This window comes from Desmodus rotundus, chromosome 9 (genome assembly GCF_022682495.2).
Source record: "Desmodus rotundus isolate HL8 chromosome 9, HLdesRot8A.1, whole genome shotgun sequence".
Classification (NCBI taxonomy): Eukaryota; Metazoa; Chordata; class Mammalia; order Chiroptera; family Phyllostomidae; genus Desmodus; species Desmodus rotundus.
Genome location: NC_071395.1, coordinates 71,123,556 through 71,145,703, shown reverse-complemented (window position 1 = coordinate 71,145,703; position 22,148 = coordinate 71,123,556). Strand labels below are relative to the sequence as shown.

General features: G+C 47.6%; 1 protein-coding gene across 6 annotated transcripts in view; it reads right to left on the bottom strand.

The window, feature by feature from the left end:
* The window catches only part of MYH10 (myosin heavy chain 10), a 139,675-nt gene that overhangs the window by 12,932 nt on the left and 104,595 nt on the right, over positions 1-22,148 (bottom strand). For all 6 annotated transcript variants that reach the window (XM_045199183.3, XM_045199186.3, XM_045199184.3 and 3 more), the window contains 16 exons: positions 21,984-22,144; positions 21,411-21,519; positions 21,185-21,316; positions 20,124-20,330; positions 17,251-17,388; positions 16,673-16,796; positions 15,307-15,478; positions 13,677-13,889; positions 10,664-10,808; positions 9,226-9,432; positions 6,528-6,632; positions 4,937-5,089; positions 4,264-4,512; positions 3,762-3,974; positions 1,804-2,016; positions 343-504 (listed from right to left, as the gene is read on the bottom strand). In XM_045199183.3, the coding sequence (XP_045055118.1) occupies positions 343-504; positions 1,804-2,016; positions 3,762-3,974; positions 4,264-4,512; positions 4,937-5,089; positions 6,528-6,632; positions 9,226-9,432; positions 10,664-10,808; positions 13,677-13,889; positions 15,307-15,478; positions 16,673-16,796; positions 17,251-17,388; positions 20,124-20,330; positions 21,185-21,316; positions 21,411-21,519; positions 21,984-22,144 (2,703 nt within the window). The remainder of the gene's footprint in view (positions 1-342; positions 505-1,803; positions 2,017-3,761; positions 3,975-4,263; positions 4,513-4,936; positions 5,090-6,527; positions 6,633-9,225; positions 9,433-10,663; positions 10,809-13,676; positions 13,890-15,306; positions 15,479-16,672; positions 16,797-17,250; positions 17,389-20,123; positions 20,331-21,184; positions 21,317-21,410; positions 21,520-21,983; positions 22,145-22,148) is intronic.

Sequence of the window (22,148 nt, the reverse complement as noted above, 5' to 3'; positions counted from 1 at the left end):
AGAAGACTACTAAAGCTCGTGGCAATAAAAGGCGGGCAACGCCACCTTCCGCTCTGGCGGCTCAGTGGCTGCGTTAGTTACGCATCATGCAAAGCTGTTTGGAGCCATAAGTGCAGGTTCCCGCTGGCAGAGGCCCCACCTGCTGACTCCACCCTGGCTCTGTCCGTCCACGCTAAGGGCGCGTGCCAGCTTTGTGGCCTGCTGCCACAACCCACAGCCAAGCTGTCAGGACGGCGGGCTAGGTGCTGCACAGAGCTCCCCCGCAGGTTCGTGGCTCCTACTGTGTTCGATCTCAGCAGGGCCAGGTGATGCCACCAAAGGCTGATGGTTGGCTGCGCGTACCTGAAGCTTACGAAGCTGCTTGATTACTTCATCCCTGGCTTTGTTTGCAGCCTCAATTTGAGCTTCTAGGTCCTTCAAGTCTATTTCCATTTTCTTCTTGGAGGCAACAGCAAGTGCCCGCTGCTTCCGCTCATCCTCCAGCTCTGCCTCGAGCTCCCGCACCTAACAGACAGAACCGGGTTATGTCTGATTAGACCCAGGAATCCCCTCATAGAGAACGGGCAGCCCATTGTCACACAAGGGCTTTGGTAACTCGCGCGGGTTCTCTCTGCTCCCAAGCAGTTGTTATTATTATCAACAGAAAACCACAGTAGTTGAATATTGTTCAGAGGGATCGTTAATAACACCACATGGTACACACCATTTCCGCTGACTACCACAAGGGTAACTACGAAGGCAGAGTCCTGATTTCAAGCTCATGTTTGGTGACCAACAAAACTGATAGGCACAGGGCAACTTATTGGGGAAGCTCCCTCCAGGGACACTCAAGCAGCCTGGAGAGGCCCACGGGGCGAGGTGCTGAGGTCTGGGGCCGACGCCATGTGGGTAAGCCAGCTGAACGAGGACCCCCAGCCCCGCCAGGCCTTCTGATGGTGCTCCCTGCTGGGCCAGTTCAGGGTTCCTGACCCACAGAAGCTGTGACTAAGCAGGTGGTGTTTTAAGTCACTAAACTAGAGGCCATTTACCATATTTTTCGGACTATAAGATGCACTGGACCATACAACTTCCTGTAGCGGCGACCTGCTCCTGCCTCCTGTGACCCTGCTCCACCGCCACACCCCCGACCCCCCTTGAGTCAGGTAAGCTGTATTCGGACTATAAGCCGCACCACCATTTCCCCTCCCAAATTTGGGGGAGGGGGGTGCGTCTTATAGTCTGAAAAACACGCTATTATCTGGCACTAGATGACTAATACAATAAACATCAGTGGAGTGAAAATTTAAAAATGAAATAACTGCAGATTGATACTATGAACTCCAAGGAATGTCACAATATCCACAAAAATATTTTAAACTTTTAGATGTTTAGCACATTTAGAAAACAATACAAATTATAAGCGCCCAGCAACTTTTTAAGATAAAACAATTTGAGTATCTGTTTTTTTCTCCTTTAAAGAGAAGTTTAATGAGGACACGGACCTGAGACATGTGCTCAGTCACCTGTCGGGCGTTTTGACTCTTTCCCTCCCCACACTTTCAGAACTCACAGAACTCGAATCTGACTACACAGCCCCTAGGGGCTTCACCAAGGGCTTTTCAACTGATGGCTATGCTACTGTCTGAGAAACAGGAAATCAAACCAACTACATTAAATTGTAAGGAATAAACTTATCAAGTGACCAAATACATTAACTTTACTTCAGTTCATGTTTCTAATGTGAATGAACAGGATACTGACCCCAAACGGGGCTTTGAAAGTGAACGGGCTCTCGCTCCGGAGGCCACACTTCCTCCAACCCACCTGTTTAATCAGCAGCCGCTTTTTTTCTTCATTCTGCTCATCTCTGGTTTGCAAATCTCTCTCAAACTGGGCCTTCATGGCCTGCATGTTGACCTCCAGGCGAAGCTTAGCATCTTCTGTTGCCTGAAGTTCATCTTCCAGCTCTTCTAGCTGGGTCCTCATTTCTTCTACCTGCTGCTCTAGGGCCCGCTTGGATTTTTCAAGTTCATGAACCTACACCACAGAAAGCACCGGGAGAGAGCGGACCCTCGGCTGAGCCCCGCAAGGACGCAGTCTCCCATTGTACAGGCCCCGCACAGCGCGCTGGACGCGCTAGGCATGGGGCAGCTTCCTGACGCCCCGCTCGCATGCTCCCCTTTCCCTGTACGGCTGCTGCTAGTGCTCTTTGCAGAGCCTGCCCCTCCAACCACAGTACCAAAGGTTATTCACATGGGCTCTGCAATCAATTCTCTGGGGCCCTCGACGCTGAGAGGTCTTTAAATGCCGAAGAACAAAGAAAAGAGTGTGGTGTCAGAGAGACTGTCCGCTGGCTGGCGCTTGCCTGCCATCTGCAACAGGCGCTGCGGCACATCCTTTCTTGCTGCGGAAAAGATCATCTGTACTGAAAATGCCCAAGTGGAAGCTTAAATATTAGGCTGTGTTAGGCCTGGGCAGCAGGGTACAGACCTTCCTCCGGACCAAGATCCCCACCACAAACATTCACCTAGTTCTCTGGGCCAAGTGCTCCCGCCTCACGTCCCCTGTGATTCCGAAGACAACCCTCAGACAGGCGTGCGTGGGTGCAGCCGTGTATCCCCTTGCGGTTCACGGCTACGTCAGTTCCCATGGGCAGGTAGGATAAGACTTACGACATGAGCGGGGTGGGCTGGGGGGCCTCTGACTTTTAGCAGTGTCTGGCACTTCATAGGCATGAAAGAAACGTTTGTGGAATAAATGCACCACTGTCAGTTATTCTAGAGAAAACTAACATGGAACAAGAAAAAGGAATCAACTGGGGAGTTCTCACGCTACACTTTACTACGTGATCACAGCCATTTCTGCCCTAGGGGGCTGTTTCTTATCCACAGGGCTGGTCCCCCGGGCAAGAGGCTGTGGGAAAGACCCAGTAGAAAGGACAGTTTTCCCTCCCTTATGATGTGGCTACACAGCCCAGGCCCCATTAAAACGAGACTGTACCTTCGTAGAAGACCCTGTGCTTTTCAAAGCACACCTGCAGGAGCTTCACGAAATCGGGCAAGTATATGTCCATTTGACAGATGAGAAACTTAGGCTTAGAGAGATTAAGTGGCTTCTCCTGGTCAGAACAGAAGCTGGTGGAAAAGCCAAGTCTGAACCTGTTTTTGATTCCTGGGCCTGGGCTTGCTTCCCTATCCTCAACCCCATTATATACTAAGGGAGGGGTGCAGGGTAAATAAAAACCATCGCAGCTCTTGTGGCAGATGTATGCAGTGGAAGGATGAAGAGTATCACAGAAATATCCAGTCTGTGTAAGTCCCCAAAGCATCTGGAATCTTCAGAGAAAACAATGGGGTCTCACTGGGGAGTCTGAGGTCAGAGAGAGCGGCAGTCCTCACGTCACTCCTCTCTGTGCTGGGGACAGACCCCGCTCCCTCTATCTGAGGGACCTTGTGGTGCCTGTGTTTGGTAACAACCTGCTGACTCAGGAACGAGGAACTCCTTCATCGCAGGTCCCCTGCCAGAACGCGCGTTAGGGCCGGGAGGCCCGTGAAAGCGAGAGAAACCAATCTTCCCCACCTGCAGGTGCTGCTACCAGAGCCCCTCGCTGAGAACAGACTGAAGAAAGCCTGCCGTTTACTCCAGAAGAATTCAACCCCACGTTTACACAGGCCAAACGCTCCCAGATGATACTGCTGTTGGGCTAGGCGCCCCCAGGTCCATCTGGCGCTGAGAGGGCGATGCCTGCCCCCCTGAAGGGACCTGCCCCGGAAGACACTCACGTTCTTCCCCACGTCATCCTTGGAGCTCATCAGGTCCTCCATGTCCGCGCGCAGCTGCTTGTTCTGCCTCTCGAACTCCTCCTTGGCCTCTAGCGCCTCCTCGAGGGCCCGGGCCAGCGACAGGGCTTTGGTCTCCTTCTCTCTGGCCTCTGCTTCAGCACGGTCTCGCTCTTCCGCGTAGCGAGCAGAGATGTTCTTCTCTTCTGCTAACAGCTACACAAAACAGCATGGGGAAACATTAAAAACAATTTTAAAAGTAACACAGACTCTTCTTATTCATTATATGTCTGACTCGCTGCTAAGTATACTGCTAGAAGATTGTGGGTGTTCTCTTATTTCCTTTTGCTTTTCCGCTTACTTCCCCAATTTTGCTGTAAATGTGTATTGCTTTTAAATATGAAAACATTTTAAACTAAAATAAAACTGAGAGCTTTGCCAGGAGGAAACGATGGAAGGCATTGGTCCTGGAGCCTGGGGGCAGAAATGCAGCGGAGTACCCAACCTGATCAAACTTCTTCTGCTTCTTCTCCAAGTTGGAGACGATCTGGCGCTGATGGTCCAGGTCCACCATCAGGTCGTCCAGCTCCTGCTGCAGGCGGTTCTTGGTCTTCTCCAGCTTGTCATAGGCCAACGCCTTTTCCTCCAGGCGCTGGCTCAATGCCTCCATGTCTTTAAGCAGCTTCTTTTTGGCCTCTTCCAAACTTTCAATTGTTCCCAAGTCATCATCTACTTTCTTCTTTGTATCAGTCAACTAGGTTTTAAGTAAAGAAGAAAAGATCAATATTGAAGAACTCAACTGGTTTTTGCATGAGGAAAAAAGAAAAAAACTGTTTTCAATATTTTGTGAGAAGAAATAACGTAAATCAATACTATGTGATTTTGAGCAAATTAATCTTAGACTGTAACTTAATTTTTTAGCAATTAATCTATAAAACGATGATTGGATTAAAGTCTTACACAGCTGACTCAGTCCTATGTCTCTGTTTTAAATGCCTCCAACGTTAGAACCAGCAAAGTTGGTTCTTTGGCTGGGTCAAAGAAAAAACACTTAATGGGCTTTATTTAGTGCAACCTAATTAACTGTCCCGAATCGCGCTGAAGCAATCCAGCGCGGCGCAGATGTGAGGTGCTACGAACACACTTCTGGGCCACCACGGCCCCCTAAGGGGACACACCTGGGACTGCAGTGCCAGCACTTGCTTTTCCAGGTTCTTCCTGGCCTCCTCCTCCTCCTCCTGCTGCTCCTGAAGGCTGTTCTTCTCCTCCTCCAGCTGCCGAATCCGACTGCTCAGGTTCAGCTTTTGGCGTGTTTCCTCCTGAAGAAGCTCCTGTTTATTTTTACAAGAGATCAATACTTAAGTTACATTAACCACCAAAACAAAACACCTCTATTAAAAAAACCCTGTCATAAAGAATAGAGAGCCTCAGTGTTATGAGAACTATCCAGTGATATTAATACACAAATGATTTTAAAACACACATGATAATGTTATGAAAGCTCTTAACACAAATATTGCTTTAAACTCATTCAGGAGGGATGGCAGCACTGTCTCGCCACCCAGGGCCCAGGCCAGGAACCTGTAAGGGGGCCCAGACGCCTCCCCAGCCTGCAGCTCCTCCCTTCTGGAACCCCGTCCTGCCCCTGCCCTGCCCCCCGTTCAGGCACATGGACTTCTCACGAGGGTTACGTCCCATATTGGGCAAACTCTTGTTTGTTTCTCCTTTATACTTTCTGCCAGAGGAATCTTTCTAAAATGTAAATGCAAACATATCTTTTCCATTATGTTCAGACTTAAAATTTTCAAAAGCACACACCTGGAGCTCTCTGCGATCTGGCCCTTTGCCTCCTTTAATCTCACTGACCAGAATGTGCCCGTCACAGCATAAGACCCAGTTACAACGGACTTGTTCTCAGTTACCTGCTTATTGCAGTTTCTGTTTGAGAATTTTCAACCCATATCCCCAGCACTGAGCCTGGAATCTGACAAACACGCATCCATTTTAAGTTTGCAAATTTAACAAAAATAAGATGTAAAACTCCAAGGAAGTTACTACATTATTTTCATATTATAGTAGTCATTAACCTAACTTCCATCCTTCTTAAAAACAGCCCTAACAAATAATTCGGCACAAGGCTTAAAAAGGTATGATAAGCGAGCTTCCACCAACCCCTTCACAAAACGGGCCGTTTCTCCTAGCTCAGTGGAATGGAACTTCAACCGCAACGATCTTACTGAAAATGGCCGACAAACCCTGACCGGTGTGGCTCGGTTGGCTGGGCGTCGTCCGGCAAAGTGAAATGTCGCCGGTTTGAGTCCTGGTCAGGGCACATGCCTGGCATGCGGGCCAGGTCCCTGGTAAAGGTTTGTATGAGAGACAACTGATTAATGTATCTCTCACATCAATACTTCTCTTCTTTCTCCCTCTCTTCCCCTCTGTCAAAAATATATAAAACCTTTAAAAAAATGGCCAGCAATACTCGTATGTGCAGTAGGATTGCTGCTGGGCGAACGACAGGACCGCTGGTGGGGCCCGCAGGAGCCGCTTCCCAGGCCCCACCCGCCTGTGAGACACAGGAACCGAGGGCTTCCGACACTTCCTGAGTATCAAGGCTGGCTACAGTGCAAGACGGCTCCCAATAAGTGTGCACCACGAAACCAGAAGGAGGTGGGAAGAAGGCAGTTCTGGGGCTAGTGTGCTTCACTGGTGCATCGACTACAGACATGGTAGAGTTACTATGAAACGCCCCTCACTTCCCTAGAATACCTGTGTATCCTGTAGTTGAGACTCAAGACCAGCTGCATCCTTGGCAAATTTAATGCCCTTCTTCTCTGCTTCCTCCAGAAGAGTTGAGACATTATCCAATTCATTCTGCAAGGAAGAGTAAAAGATTAAATTCAATTAACCAGTAAGCAGATAAAGGGTCCAGAATGAGCACTCTTAAATGAACACAAAAAGCAGGATTGGGGGGAGGATGGGGTGAACCTGAAACTGCCAAACTTGACCGAGGAAGACTCTCACCACCAAGAGTCGGGCGCCTCCCAACAGTGCCCAAGGAAGCGGGCACTGCACCAGCCGCCACGGACAGCAGAACGGCCTGCCTGCCGGAAGGACGGGAGTTTGAAACCGTGGAGCCCACAGGCGGAGGGGGGGTTCTCCTAACAGTATACTAACTTGTTTTTTATCACGATACCAAAGCCTCTTCAGCTGCTAGCCTGCGGAAAGAGGCTCTAAGACAAGCACTAGGTGTGCTATTCCGACTCCTTTTCACACCAAGATGCAGTAACCATAGGCTTTGGCAGGGGGGGGACAAAGGCAAATATAATTCATATTCTTATAGAACCTGAAAATTTTACTATAGAAACTCAAAATTTAAATTCTCGTATCCACAGTCCAAAGTTCTTTTTAAACTTTAAAAAATCTGCTATTACCTCAGGGAATATTGTCAATAAGACTATGGTAACTTTGCATGGCTAGTGTGGTGATCACATCACAAGGAATATTAAATGTAGATACACTAATGTAGAAACTAGTATATAATATTGTATGCCAACTATACTTTAATAAAATTTTAAAAATGTGGTATTACATATTTATCATGAATATTTAGCTATTTCTCACGGTCAAATTTTATGAATGTGGTAAAAATAGTTTTTCTTTTTCCTCAGTTAATAATAACTTTAAAATACCACCCCCACACCCCCTTAAAAATCCCCATGGTATGATAAGACTCATTGCTGAGTTTTTGTGAGGACAGTGGGTATAAGAAAGAAGTAGAGGGACTCAGAAGGGTTAGCAGTCTGTCCCTTTGTTCCAGTCTGTCCTCTAGCCCTATTAGCAAAGGAAGGGCACACAGAGGATACAGCTCAACGTGTTACTCAGGCTAATGGCCTTTCTCCTTCTACTCATTTTAGCAACGGCCTTCAGGGAGCCCACACTCCACCAGCCTTGGCAACAGAGTGGCGGAGAAGGGTTCCCGCCTCGAGGTGCCTCCTGCCGTGTACTCTAGCCCTGTGACCTGCGAGGGGTCACCAGAGGGGTGAGCAGCTTAGCTTCTTTGAGCCTCATACTCCTCATCTACCAGGCTCCCCAGGGGGTGAGGTGAGGACTGGAGGGAGAACAGACACTGGGAACGGAATTGACCTGGGTTTGTGGGACCTGTGCCGTGCCCCGCGCACACTGTCTCACTACAGAGAAGAGCGCAGAGAGGAGGGCTGGGAGTGCTCCTTAGAAAGGCTTTCTGCAACGCTTGCCCTTGGCTGGCCTCAGGGAACCGATGTCCAGAGGGCTCCAGCCGTTCTCTGTTCCCTGAACAGTAAGACGCGTGCAGGCCCGAATCCAGGCGCAGGAGCGCGGCAAGTCCTGGGTCTGCCCAGCAAACCACTGAGGCGTGGGGTGGCCCCGGGTCCCCGACAGAACTCATCTGCGGGGACACTGCGGTTTAGGCCGGACACCTGCTTTCCTCCTGGAGTCTGGAGTGTGGGTCTGTCAGGCGGAGGGCGCCCGTGACCAGCCCCCCATCAAACCCGGGCCCACGGCCGCCGGCACCACCCGCTGTGGGGGACACCAGCCTGTCCCACGTGTGGGTGCCCGCACCGGGAGAGGGGGCCCGAAGCTATGCGGTTTCCTCAGGACCGCCTGTACCCTTGCCCTTCACCGATGTTCCTTGTGCTCTTTCACTGTACTCGGTCATGCTGGGAGTGGGGCCACACGCTGAGTCTGGGTCTCCCACACAACACGGCGCGGCCACTTCTCTTCAGGGCAGCAACGCATAATGTCCGTCTCTCCTCACCCACAAACACTCATCTATTACAAGGATATTGGTTTTACTGTTTGCACAGAAGTGTGCATACAACTCAGACATTAGTTATTTCCAATTATATTCTTTTATACACACTTCAGTGAGTGTTCTTAAAGTTGAATCCGTGTGTACATCCTTAACTATTACCCTAGGAGGAATCACTAGACAAGAATTTATTGGGTCCAAGGATATTCATATTTTTAAGGCTTGTGACACCAAAATTGCCCAACTGTCCTCTAGAAAAGGTTGTATTACCTCGTACTTCAACCACAGTGCATTAAAAAATCCAGTGTTCACAAAACCTCACCAATACTAGGTATGATTTTTTTTGCCCAGTGTTCCTGTTCTCTTATTGACTAGACTGATGGAGAGAGAATGTGAGGTTGTACTTGAAACCATTTAAAAACTGTATAATTCAACGTGGAATTTACTAGATTTAAGGCCAATTCACGCTGTCTTATTCTCAAGTATCACTAACCACAGAAATAAGCACAGAGATGTGCACCAAGGACCTAATACTGGGCATGCTTACTGGGCACGGCCTGGGTCCGGCACTAAATGGCACGCTGGCTGTGGCTCTCCTACAGCCACAGGGGGGTGAGATGGGTAAGCCACGCACATGCTCCGTGGGATATGTCCAGCATAAAGGTTTTCTGGGCTCACCTGTAACTTATTTGCTTTCTCAGCCAGTTCCACCCGAAGCCTGTCTCCTTCCGAGACCTTGGCGTGGAGCTCCTGGACCTGGGCGTCCAGTTTCTTCCTCTTGTGCTCAGACTCGGCCTTGACCTGCTGTAGCACCTTCACCTCACACGCCAGCTCCTTGTTGTCTGTCTCCAGGCCCTGCTTGTTCTTCTCCAGATTTGCTTTGAACTAGGAGGGGAAGGGAAAAATAATATTTGTGTAATACTCCATAAGAGGCACAGCTTTTCTGTTCCTGTCAGATGTGCCTGACACATAGTGAGTCTGCAACCAACATCTGTTGAATGAATGAAAACACCTGTTGTGCCCTGTGTGTGAAGACTGCTATGAAAGAACACCCGTGCACACACTACTTAGAGTAGTAGGTACAGATAGTTACGGGCTCACTGCCGTCATTTACCTTGTCAGTGCAGGCTGGGGTGACAACCCAGACACACCCCGTCCAAACAGTAACTATTCACGTCACCCCGTCTGAGACGAGTTTCGCTGGTTGAAGGTGGTACATGACACGAGTGAGCAGCGTGTGTGGGTGGAGGTGATCGCAGTAGGCCGGGTGCCTGCAGGGGCCACCTTGGGGATGATACAGGACATGGGGCTCTTCGGCCACACTGCCTGGCTTCAATCTGCCTTTCCACCTACTGCTGTGTGGTCCCAGCTTAATTCGCTAACACCACTGGGCCTCAGTTTCCTCATCCTTAAATGGCAGAGACTAACCTACGGGGTTGTAGCGAAGGTTAAGGCAGTGCCCGAGACTGCCGTGCACTGTGACAGTGCTTAGCAGTGACTGACACATACGAATGTAAACGTTCAGTAACTGTTACTGCTGTCACTGTATAAATGAACAGGTGGCATGCGGCCAGGCAGAGAAGAGGAAGATGGGGGAACGACAGCAAGACAAGAGCTGAGGCACGAGGAAAGGGACAGTGGGGAAACACAGGGCAGGAGGCGCTAGTGTGCCCAGGAGGAGGGTGTGGGTTTGGGGGTAAATGGAATTAAGTTTCATCCGGGCGGAAAGCCCATGTCTGAGATACAGAAGAGCGAACAATGAAGTGAGCGGCAACGATGCGGAAGGAAGCCTGGGATCAGAGGCAGGGAGGGGCGAGAAAGGAGAGACAGGCACAAGGAATACTTGAAACATTGGCGACTTGCTAGCAGCAGATGAGTGAGAGAACGTCTTCAAACTGTTCAAGGTTTTGGAGCTAAGACATCAGGAGAAGGACGATACTAGTGAAAGGAGGCACTGGGAGGAGGAATACGGGATTTGAGATGGTGGCTGGATCCACCGGCTCTTCAGAAAGCATCAGCGTGCTTTTAGGAAGGCGCCACCGATGAGGTATTCCTCCGTCAGCCTGTAGCTGTTGTGCAGGGCTGGGAACGGCCCGGGCTGGGTGGCGGCCCCTACCCTTTTGGCCTGCTCCAGCTGCTCCGAGAGCTCCTCCAGGGCCGTGGCATGTCTCTGTCTCATGTCCTGGATCTGAGCTTCGTGGTTCTTAGTTTCTTCCTCAAGAGCCTTCTTTAGCTCTGCCACTTCTTGTTCACGTTTTGTACTAGAGAAACATTTTTACAGAAAGGAACTCAGAATGAATTGACTGATTAAATTAAAATACATTTTTTTAAGTGCTGCATTTTAAAATTGATTAAATCAATTCCTTTGACAAGCATCTGGCATGCTGCTCTCCAGCGGGCTGGGCCATCCGTTACTGTGGTACTGGGCACCCTTCCAGAGCCAGCGTGGCTCCCACGCCCCATCTGCCTCGCAGTCGAGATGCGGTGGAGCATCCCATGGGGCTTCGTACCGTTCTGGGCAGGCTGGTCGCACTCCAGGCCAGGAGCTGGTTAACACAGACGCCAAAATGCGCACCAGAGCACCAGCAGACACTTCCATAAAACTGCACAAGGGTGAATCCCAAAGAGGCGTTCAAGACAGAAGGGGGGTTAGAGGCCAACCCAGTCAGGATGCTGCACCCTCACAAAAAGCAGGTGCCTTTCTTAGCATTAACTAACATCTACCAGGACTCTACCAGGAAATGGCTCACAGCTGGGAGGGGGGGCGGGAAAATTAGAAGGCAGGGCGAAGGGTCGCGTGCCTGGTTCAGAAAGGGTCTCTAGAATTTGACTGAGAACATTGCAGGTACAAGACCATACACTTTGGATGTCCTGGGATAAACTGAGGTTTTATCTAACGTGCTTTTACGGCATGAAGATCACATTAGTATGTTATCTGGCTTTCCAGTGCTTTTGTAATTTATTAAATATAGGGTAACTTGAAAAACCAGTTACCGGTATTTCACGATTAAGTAGAAGAAACTTCACCCCTACCAGAAGTCACCCTTTAAATTTGTTAATCTGAATGCTATCTTTAAGCACATAGCTTGATAAAGTCAGAAACCATTAAGATAAATATCACTCCTGCTAAGTGTTATATTAACATCAAGAATTTAAGCAACTGTAACTTTACCATAATCCGAAAGCACAACTCTGGCAAACTTGCTCTACTCTGGAAAACCCTTTAAGTCTATACTGTACACCAGTAACCAGTCGGGACAGTGCGCACACTCCCGCCCTCTCCGAGCAGAGGGGCAGCCGAGAGGAGCTGTGCGGAGAGAAAGGGGCCCGGGGCGGGTGTAGCCAGACAAAAGGAATCGGTCACAAGTCTTTGGGCCCAGCCTCGCTCAGCCGCAGCTCACCAGAGGTGAAAGATATGCACTGGTCCGGCCCTGTCCGCCCCAGTCTTCTTCCTAAGTCTCAAAGAAAGCTCACATGCCCACTGAAGAGTGAGTCCAATGAGGAGTGTCTGATTTGCTGAGGGCTGTTACTTTTACACTAATCATGTCACTCAGGAAAGAGCCAGTGGAGGGCGGGGCGTGGCCTGAGTCCTTAGCAGGAGGGAAGTGCACCCGACACTGCCACCTCTGAGCGGCGGGCACTCTTCACTCTTCACAGGGCAGAATCAGAGTGTGTCTATTTGAGTTTACCCGTGGCTGAATGGAAGAAATGAACAGAACTTTTTTTCTATTGTGTTCAAAAGACCAGCTGAGAATAATATTTCAACGAAGTCTAGTTCAATGGTTTCCAAATTTTAAAAAAGCAGACATTTTAGAGGCCAGGACTTACAATGACTAGAAGCAGAGTTACTCTGCTGATGATGGGCAGGAAGCCTCTCATCTTGCCCACTCAGATGGGCTCCGGCTGAGCCAGGCTCTCTGGGGACACGTCTTCCGTATTGCTACTGTCTTGTACATCCACGGGTAAGTCCTTGACATGCCTACCACCTGTCTCCTCACCCCTGACCACTCCTGACACCCAGAATCTGACCAGTCTCACCGCCTAGGGCAGCCTTCTTTGCAGGCCCGGTGATGTCAGTCTCCCAGGCTCCCAGATGAGCACAGCCCTTTCTCCTGGGGAAGAGCACCACAGTCTTCCACCACAACGCACTTCCTCCCCATTGCTCCAGGTCACTCTCTACCTCTCTGACCACCCCTGACTTCATCAGTGATCCCTCTGTCCTTGTTTTAACCATAGCCACCTTCTCAGAGTGATGGGCTACCCTTCCCATCACGCACACCCTGCAAGAGCTGGCAGGTCTAAGTGTCTGTGTGTGTGTGCACATGTGCGTGCAAGTGGCCAGCCCAATCTACCAGCCTAGGCAACCTGTGCAGGGCTCACGCACCTGGCAGCTTGAGTCTGGAGGAGGGAGGAGACGGTCTGCAGGAGGCCAAGACAGCAGCCTTGGAGATCACGCTTGGTGGCTTATGAGGATCCTATCTACTTGCCAGCAAGAGCCACAGGTTGGCCTCTCTACCTGCTCCACTCACCACTCGTTGCTGTAGTTCTCCTGTGACTTTCTGTGGGCTGACACGCTAAGGTCATGTGAAACCCCTCTAGCTATGCTCCCTCGCCAGTGCTTGTCACTTTCTTCTTGCCTCCACCTGGCCGCTGGCTCCTCTGTTACAACACGTGCCTCTGCCGAATGCACCTTTGCCTGGGTGCCTCACCTTTCTCTTCACCGTCGTGAATGTGTACCTCCCTTCTCATCTGTCTGCTCACCATCGTTCACACCAATAGGTGCTGCCAGCAGATGCCTGGCCACCTGTGTGTCCCCTCTTTCTGTGCCTGTTCCACCTATTCCTCCAGTCCTGTGTGTGTGGGTGCACATGCATCTGCCCCGCCTTCCCCTCAGACATCCATCACTGACTGTGGCTTCGCTCTTCATGCTCACTCTTAGGCTGGTTTGTTTTCAACCACTGCTATTTTGTTACTGTTCTACCTGTCATTATTTCCTGGATGGAGAGAGGATATTCAAAATGACAACATAAAGCACACTATCTCTTAGAGAGGGCCAGCCAAGCCAAAGCATCCCTGCCGGACCTCAGGGGAGAGCTCAGCAGGCGATGTGCTGCCTCCCCCTCACTTACCGTAGCTCCTGTTGAGCTGCGGTGGTGTCCAGGGTGTCCTCCAGCTCTGTTTTCAGAGCTTCCAGTTCCTCACTCAAGTCCCTTTTCTGCTTTTCTGCCTTATTCCGTGAAGCCTTCTCAGATTCAAAGTCTTCCTGAAGTTCAGCAATTTGGGCTTGCAACTCTCGCACGACTTTAAGCGCATTGTTCTTATGGAGTGTTTCGTCGTCACCCCTGTGAAAATGTGCAGGCACAGAAAGCGCTCAGAGCTGGTGCACGGATGGCCTGTTTCCAGGTGAGCCAACGCCCAAGCACCTCCCCACAAGGAGACCCTCTGCCGTGGCCTGAGGCCAGCGCTGCTGCACAGGGCTGCCGGCTACGCACAGGGTCCGCAGGCAATGACTTGAAGGCTCGAAAGCTGGTACAGCAAAGCTAGAATCAGAATCGAGCCCAGCCCCCTTTCCAAAGGGCTAAATATCTCCATTAAAGGGTAGGACAATCTCACTTTAATGATTAGAACATAAAAAAAATTCCCTCCCAAGTAAGGTGGATTATAATTAGAACGCTGATCAAGGCAGCATTCTAGTCTATCCACAGCAGCAAATCTGAAGACGTTCTTGGAACGCACGGTAAAGAGAGAGACATGCCACCTTCAAACCTTCTACCTTACACTTCATCTTTCCTACCGTGCATCTTTCTGCTAGCATGTGGTTTAATGCTGGGAGATTTTCTCACTGGCAAGAGTTGGGATGTTTGTGATGAGGGAGGGGAAGCTGACAGATATGACTGTGAGTGGTGGTGAACTCGAATTTCCGATTCTAGCCCTCGAGTGGAAAAGCAGAGATCTGGCCGAAGTACAACAGTGATAGAGTACAGAAGAATTTCTGTTGTGGGATTTTGATTGTAATACATTATAAACTATGTAATTCCTATGACCATGTAGCCAAAGTCATTCTTTATAAAGAAATGAAAATTTTAGATATAAATGTATTTACTATATGATTTCCATTTTAAAACCAAATGATTTAGAACTGAATAGCAACTCAATGCTTTAAGTGTACGAGGTGGGTATCATTTCTGAAAAGTGATTTTCTCTAAATTTAAAAAATATACTGAAATCTATCCTGGTTGGTGTGGCTCAGTGGACTGAGTGCCGGCCTGCGAACCAAAGGGTTGCCGGTTTGATTCCCAGTCAGGGCACATGCCTGGGTTGTGGGCCAGATCCCCAGTAAGGGGTGCGCAAAAGGCAACCACACATTGATGTTTCCCTTTCTCTCCCTCCTTTCCCCTCTAAAAATAAAAAAATCTTACACTTAAGGAAAAAAAAAAACCATACTGAACGCAATCTGTAATATACAGAAACCAAAATGATATGGCAAAATCATTTTTGCTGCTGTGAATTTCCACGGATTTCATGATATGACAAATGATTTTTAAGTGTAAATACTGAGGACAGGTTACGAGATTTCCTTGCTGCCCTGGCTTAAATGATGTACTCCTGGGTTTTTCAGGGTCTTATGTCTAACTCAGCAACAAGGGAACTGCATGTCATTGTCCCGGGGTTTTGTCTGCACCTGGACACGAGACACTCTTCGGAAATAAACCCCACAGTAACGCGTTCAGTACAAAGGCCTGTGCGGGGACAGCAGACCTGGCCAGAGCGCCCTGCAGCTCCTCCTCCTTCTTGGCCAACTGGATCTTGAGCTCGTCGATCTGTGCCTGGAGCTCCGCGATCTGATCCTGCAGGTCGGTTGTCTCACCGTCCAGTTTCCTTTTGGCCTTTTCCAGTTCCTGACGTGTTTTCTCCTCTTTCTTTAAACGTTCTTTAAGGCAAGACACAAGATTCAGTATGTTCAACCTACTGAACACCATATGAACAAACTCTGAATGTAAACTGATTGAAGTTGAAAATAAACATTTTACTCAAAAATGTCACTGTGTTGATAACATTGTACCAATAACTCAAGTCTTTTAAAACCCATTAAGATCGGACTGAAGGCAAGATTGGTGGGAGGAGGGTGTTTGAAGGGAGAAACTGGGTGGATCCTAAGGGTGCCCTTTCACGGGAAGTGAGCCCACACTGGTAGAGAGAAGTATCAGAAACCTTCACATGACACACCCATCACTCCGCCCAGGGTTGGAGAGGCCAGGGCAGTGTGGGTAACTGCCTGTCACCCCACTCCCCTTTTCCTGGGAATCCCTGGTTCGAGCCAAGACTGCAGTTTCCAAGCACTGAGGGAGAGAGAGCAGAGTGTGGGCAGCGAGGGTTATGCATCTTTCCCCTGTCCCCTCTAAAATTTCGCAGGGATTCCTTAATTAACTCCAGTGATCCTTCCATTCAAATGCTTTCTCACAACAACGGAACCATATGCTTTTGTGTTCTGCAGTGGGAACCAAGATGCTGAGAAGACGAGAGCGAGCATCGCAGGCTCGTCACAGGAGCGAGGAGAACAGGCACATCTGCTTACATGTGCTTCTCTAGTCTCGAGCCCCGCCTGTAGCTGCCGGTTGAAGGGAAGGTTTCCTGTGAGCTTTCCAACATCCACCCCTTTTCTCTTTCTTTTGAAGAAAGCAATAATGGCTTTTGCAAAGATTCCTAGGATTTCCTGACCTCACTTTTGCCATTGGAGTGGGACACTGTTACCCTCAGCAGGTGCTCCTGTCCCTGCCAGTTTTTATGTCCGTAAGCAGTCCCCTTGTGAGGTGAACCCTAGATGCACTTTCCAGATTAAACCCACACAAGTCCAATGGCCTGTAAACTCAAACACAACTTAGATTCCAATGTACCCACCAAGGGCAACGCATTTCACCACGGGACCTAATTCAAAAAGTACCTGTTCAGAGAATAATTTATTGCTATTATACGTGATGACTAGACCTACTTTAATAAATACATCAATATGTGGCTCTTACTATTTCTAATCACGTACACTTTCTATTATTGCACGTTCTGATTAAAGTAAAATCTAAACACTCACATGTCCCAGCCCCGAATTTTTCTAGCCCCACACACTGACCTTCTAAATCTGAGATCATCACTTCTTGCTTATTCCTGATTTTGGCCAAGTTTTTTGACTTTTCTTCCTCTTCGGCCAGCTGAGAGGAACACTCAGCAATGCGATCTTCCATGAGTTTCTTTTCCTGAATAGAAAAAAGCTGCTTCAGAAAAGGCATTCATGGTAACAACTAGGGTTTGTATACCTTAGAAAACAAGTACTGTGGGCGCTGCCTCCCCCAACAGATCACACCCACCAGAAAGGCAGGAAGGCTCCCTCATCGTGCTGCTCATCCCCCAAGTCTGGCCCAGCTGCCTGGCCTTCGGGTTCCCACAACCAGTGCTGGGTGAAGTCATCAGTGAATGACCCATATGGACAGAAAGTGCAAATTCCTTGTAAAGGATTACAAGGGTGCTTAGTGGAGTTAAAAAATTAAATTGTTACTGTGTCTTTAGAAATCTACCCATGTAGAGACTTAGAAGGTTAATGAACTTGGAATCTTTTTTAGAATTTTTTTTTTGAAGGCACTTTCAATGAATGCATCAACGTGAATGTTCTCATATTCTAAAATTAACTTATTAATGGAAATATTCTCTTACTTTGATAAATTTGGAATTTTGGTCCTCGAGAAGCAGAATCTCCTCTTCCATCTTCTTGATCTTAGCCTCGGCCGTCACCTTTTCCAGCTGCAGCTTCTGCCGAGCCCCTTCCTCCTCATCCAGCTGCTCCTCCAGGTCCTTGTGAAGAACACACAGTCAGCCTCGCACCTTCTCCACAAAACTCTACCACACGTTAACAGTCAAAAGGATACATGTTAAAATACCAATTGGTGATTTTCAGAATGGCAGGGATATTTTTCAAAATATGAAATGCAGTTATATGAAACAGACATTCATGTGAACTACAGGTTCAAGTACAAACTGGGTCAATCCTTCTAGAACCCAACATGAGAAAGTGTGGCAAGCCTCAAAAATGAGCATTGCTTGTAAGCCAGCAATTTCAGGAAATAGTCACAGAGGTGATTCATATAAAAAAAGTGAAATATGTATAATATTGAGGAACTATGAACATGCTACATAAAAGCCTTGGTAATTAAAAGTTGACATGTTTATAAAATGGGATAACAAAGTGATTAAAATCCCTATTTTGGAGTAATCAGTGACACAGGGAAATGTGAATAATACAGCAGAGCTACATCAAACACATACTTAATTATCTGTACTCTATCACACGTGTTTGGCCAAAGAGGCGAGGACGAGAACATGACAACAACTCAGAGTCGGTGAGAACCGGGTGCCTCCATCCAAGCGAGGCTCTCACAACAGGAGCGTATCACCAACCCGGGGGCGGCTCGAGTGCTTACACCTAGTTTTACTGTGACACGTTTCTCTCTCTTTTATACTTTGACATTATGGTATACAATAACATACAATAACATATCGAACAGGGTTGTATGTACAAATCAATATATGGTCAATTTACAAAACTTTCAATTTACAAAACTTTCTCCTCTGTCCCCACCTCCTCCCCTCGCCTTAGCACACATTCTGAAGCAAATTCCAAATATCGTATTTCATCTGTAAAACCATCAGGTGGCACCTTTAACAGATAAAGACCACTTAAACATACAGTTGTTTGTTTAAATCAAAATCCAAATGAGGATCACACATTGTGGTCAAACCTCATAGTCCCAAAAACATAAAAAGTAAGGGAGCAACAAGTGCGGGTGTTCCCAAGGTCCATGCAGTTCAGAGAAGCTCTGAGATGTCACAGGAGAAAAAGAAACATACTTAATAACAACAATTTTACCATAAATATCTTTCGAATGTGTTTGAATGAGTTTATACGTCAAAAAGGGAGATAAATTAGATAACAGCACAAAAAACTAGAAATATAAAAGAGTCGGTAAAGAATGTGAAGATAAAAAGCCTTGAAAAACCAAAGGAAAACAAAAACACACCCTGTTTCTACAAGGACATATCGTTTCTTAAATAGAGCAGAGAAATGTAAGGATTTCATTGTAAATTGCTGAGATATAGATCATATATTAAACACAGGTTGGGGAAGTTGGAGATGAAGTTGGGTGTCCAGCCTCCACATGAGGAAGATACATCACTGAAATGAACACGTGTTCTCGAACAAAGAGAAAAGAAGATCAAAACTGTCGATAATGCCACCAGGGAAAACTCACTGTTGTTGGTAGATTTCATTCTAGATCTTCTGTATGTCGCAATACAAAATCACACATATAAATTTAAAAGCTATATACAAATATCTTACATTGGATCTTATTGTGTATACTCTTATGCAACTATATCAAGATATTATAAATACCTGTGAAAACATCTTTATATTTATCACGTATAGCATTGCCATGGTTTAATAATTCCCCAATATTAGATAATTAGAAGGCTCCCATTGATTTATTCTTAGAATAAAGTCTAGAATTAGAACTGCCGGATTAAAGATTATGCACCTTTTACCACTTTTGTGATGGTCTGTTAATTTATTATGGGGTATCTGAAAGCTGTTAACGCTGAAGAATGGAAAGTGGCCAGATGATTTACTGTAGTGGGCATCTGCCAAAGAAATAAAGTATCTTTTGTGGTTTTGACAACGGTCTGACTTGCCTGTGTTCTGCAGTAAGTCATGGGGTAAGAAAAAATTAAGGGAGAGACAGGGAAAAGCAAGTTTGGAGCAATGGTGGCAGGTGCAGATGCCCTGACACGCAAGAGCATCCTGGAGAGGCCGAGGGAAGGAGACCCTGGGCTGCGGGCAGAGTACCGGCTGGCCACCTCACCTGTCTGGGTATTTAACCACAGAGGTAGTTGTGCTTCCTGTGAGTGCAGTCTGTATCCCTAAGAAAGTAACTACCAGGAGGACCTGAGTGTTTTGTTCCGATTCCTGGCCTCCTTCTGTGTCAGTGCTGAGGATTTCTCGCGAACCAAACCACCTAGCAGATGCCTGTCTAATGCGTGGGGTGAGCAGCAGAATTATTGGCGACCACACAAAGAACGAATTAGGTTCCCTACAAAAGTCTACAGACCCCTGGGAGATTTCTACTTTGAATCACTCTGCATACTGTAAGATGCCACATCAGAACATAAAAAAGATTCTTATTCAAAATAACAAGTCTGTGTTTGAAGAAAATCTATTACTTGTGTGCTTGGAATGATGGTCATCTTTCAAGAGTAGGTACTTGACTTGGGGTGGTGAACACACAATACAATATGCAGATGATATATTATAGAACTGTACACCAGAAACCTATATAACTTTATTCACCAATGTAACCCCGATAAATTCAATAAAAAAGAGTAGGTACTTATAACACAGACTCCTTTTGCCCGTAAATGCAATTAAGAAGCCAAACCCATGGCTTCCATTTATTCAGTAGATCTGCTTGGAAAACCCAAAATATACTTCTAAGTGAAAAAAAAAAAATATTTAAAAAAAACAAGATCATAGGTACCTGAATATGTGCTTGCATTTTTTTCTTTTCATTTTGGAGGATTTGGTTTCTTTCTTCTTCTTCTTCAACCCTAGACTCCAAGTCATGTAGAATCTCTTCTAGTTCCTGCTTTTTAGCAGCAAGTCTTGCTCTCATCTCCTCTGCTTCCGCAAAGAGCTCAGTCTCTGCTTGAAGTTGCTCTGCAAGGATATTCTTCTCTTCTAAAAGCTGCAACCACAATAAAGTGTCCAGTGCTATGACTGCCCCCAGTACACACAAGAACCAGTCGCTGTGATCTCAATGGTCAATACACCTCCCCAAAGCAAATGAAAGTTAAAAATATATCAACATCACTGGCAAAACTTTCTCAAGTATGTCTGGCTGTAGCAAAATAAGCTAAATGAAAACACTTTCAGTTGTTGCTATTGTCTCAAGTTATCCTGAGTAGTACGTGCGAAATTTATGCTGCTGTAGGAACTCCCATTCTTCTATTAAGGTAATTTATGAAGGGACAGAAAAACAGGAGAGGGAAAATATTTAAGAGCAATCAAGTTCACGGAGACTACTAAAGCTGTTTGGTATCAAGTACTATGCTTTGGCCTTTCTTGTTAATCTTTTTGGCCTTGAATACCCCAATCCTGTTACTGCCATCTATAAACACTTCTGGAGCCTCTGCTCTGTCCAGGCACCTGCCCGGGAAAGGGACACTGATTGGAGACCACTGTGGCTGCAGAAGAGGCAGGTAGTGACCTTGTACTAGCTCATCCTGTTATTTTCTATTTCCCTCATTAGTAGGCCAGGAAGGTGATAATGAATGCTGGGAGTTTCACTGAAAACAGGTGTTGAGCACATGTCTGACAGCAAACACGATCCACTGTGTGTCCAAAGAAAATCAATGCGTGGCATAATGTGTCTGCTGCCTCTGTTCTCAAATGCCTATGCTTTGGAAGGGAGTGAAAACACACGTGAACCAAGGTGGCGTGGGCGGGTTAGCCACCCATAACTAAACGTGTGAGCTCCTGCCAACCCGAGCTCTCGCGGCACTTAAGGAGCGCGGGACTCTGTGAAGGCGGTGCGCTAACCTGCTGGTGCTTCCTCTCCATTTCCTCAAGCTCCCCTTCCACCTTCGTCTGCTTCTCCTTCACCTTCAGCAGCTCTTCATCTTTGGCCTGAAGTTCTTCCTCTTGGCGCGTAACTTGTAGGAGCGGCTTAACCTATGACAAAATCGAGCAGTTTACCATCACAGCTCCTTCCCGTGGGTTCCGAGCGGTCAAATGCTGCCCTTCAGAAGGAGCGCAGGGAGCCCACCTTCGTGAAGACGCGCCACCACTGCCAGTGCCGCAGCTTCAGGTACGCGGCGCAGTTCCGCTGCAAGACCTTTAAGGCACTTAGTTGTTGTTGCTTCTTGGCAAAGGCCCTGAAGAACAGTAAGAAAAACTTATTATGTAAAGAAAATGTGTCTTCACAGCTGTTGCCAGAAGACCACTTCCAAAGGCAAACATTCTCCTGTGGCTGACGCAGGGAGTGTGAGGTGGATCGAGGTGTCGGGTGAAATGCCAGGGGAAGTGGGAGTGCCTGCTGGAGTCCATGTCAGTTCAGGAGCCTGCCCAGCGACCTCAAGCAGGGGTCACGGACACCTGGCACCTTCTTCAGAGATGCTGCCCTAGACAGCGTTGTTCTGCCGTCCACCCATGTACACACGTGCGTGCGTGCTCTTGGGTAGGAGCAAATCCCCTTCTTTCCTGAGGCAATGAACAGTGTGCCAGAGGTTCCCCACACTCCCTTTGCCTGTGTGATTTATTCCTCCTTCAGGAGCGATGTCCTTTTCCTTCTGATCTGTCAGAGGAAACATTCCTGCCCCTTTTATGATTACCCACTTACTTTCTGGCTAGGTAGCCTCTGCAAACAGCCTGGAAGAAGATAATGATATCGGTAATTTTTAAATCCCTTTCTTCCTCTAAGTGTGCCAAAACTCCAGCTCTGAAAAATATCTTGCTCTGTCCAATTCTGTACAAGTTTGGGTCCAACTCTAAAGCTCGGATCTAA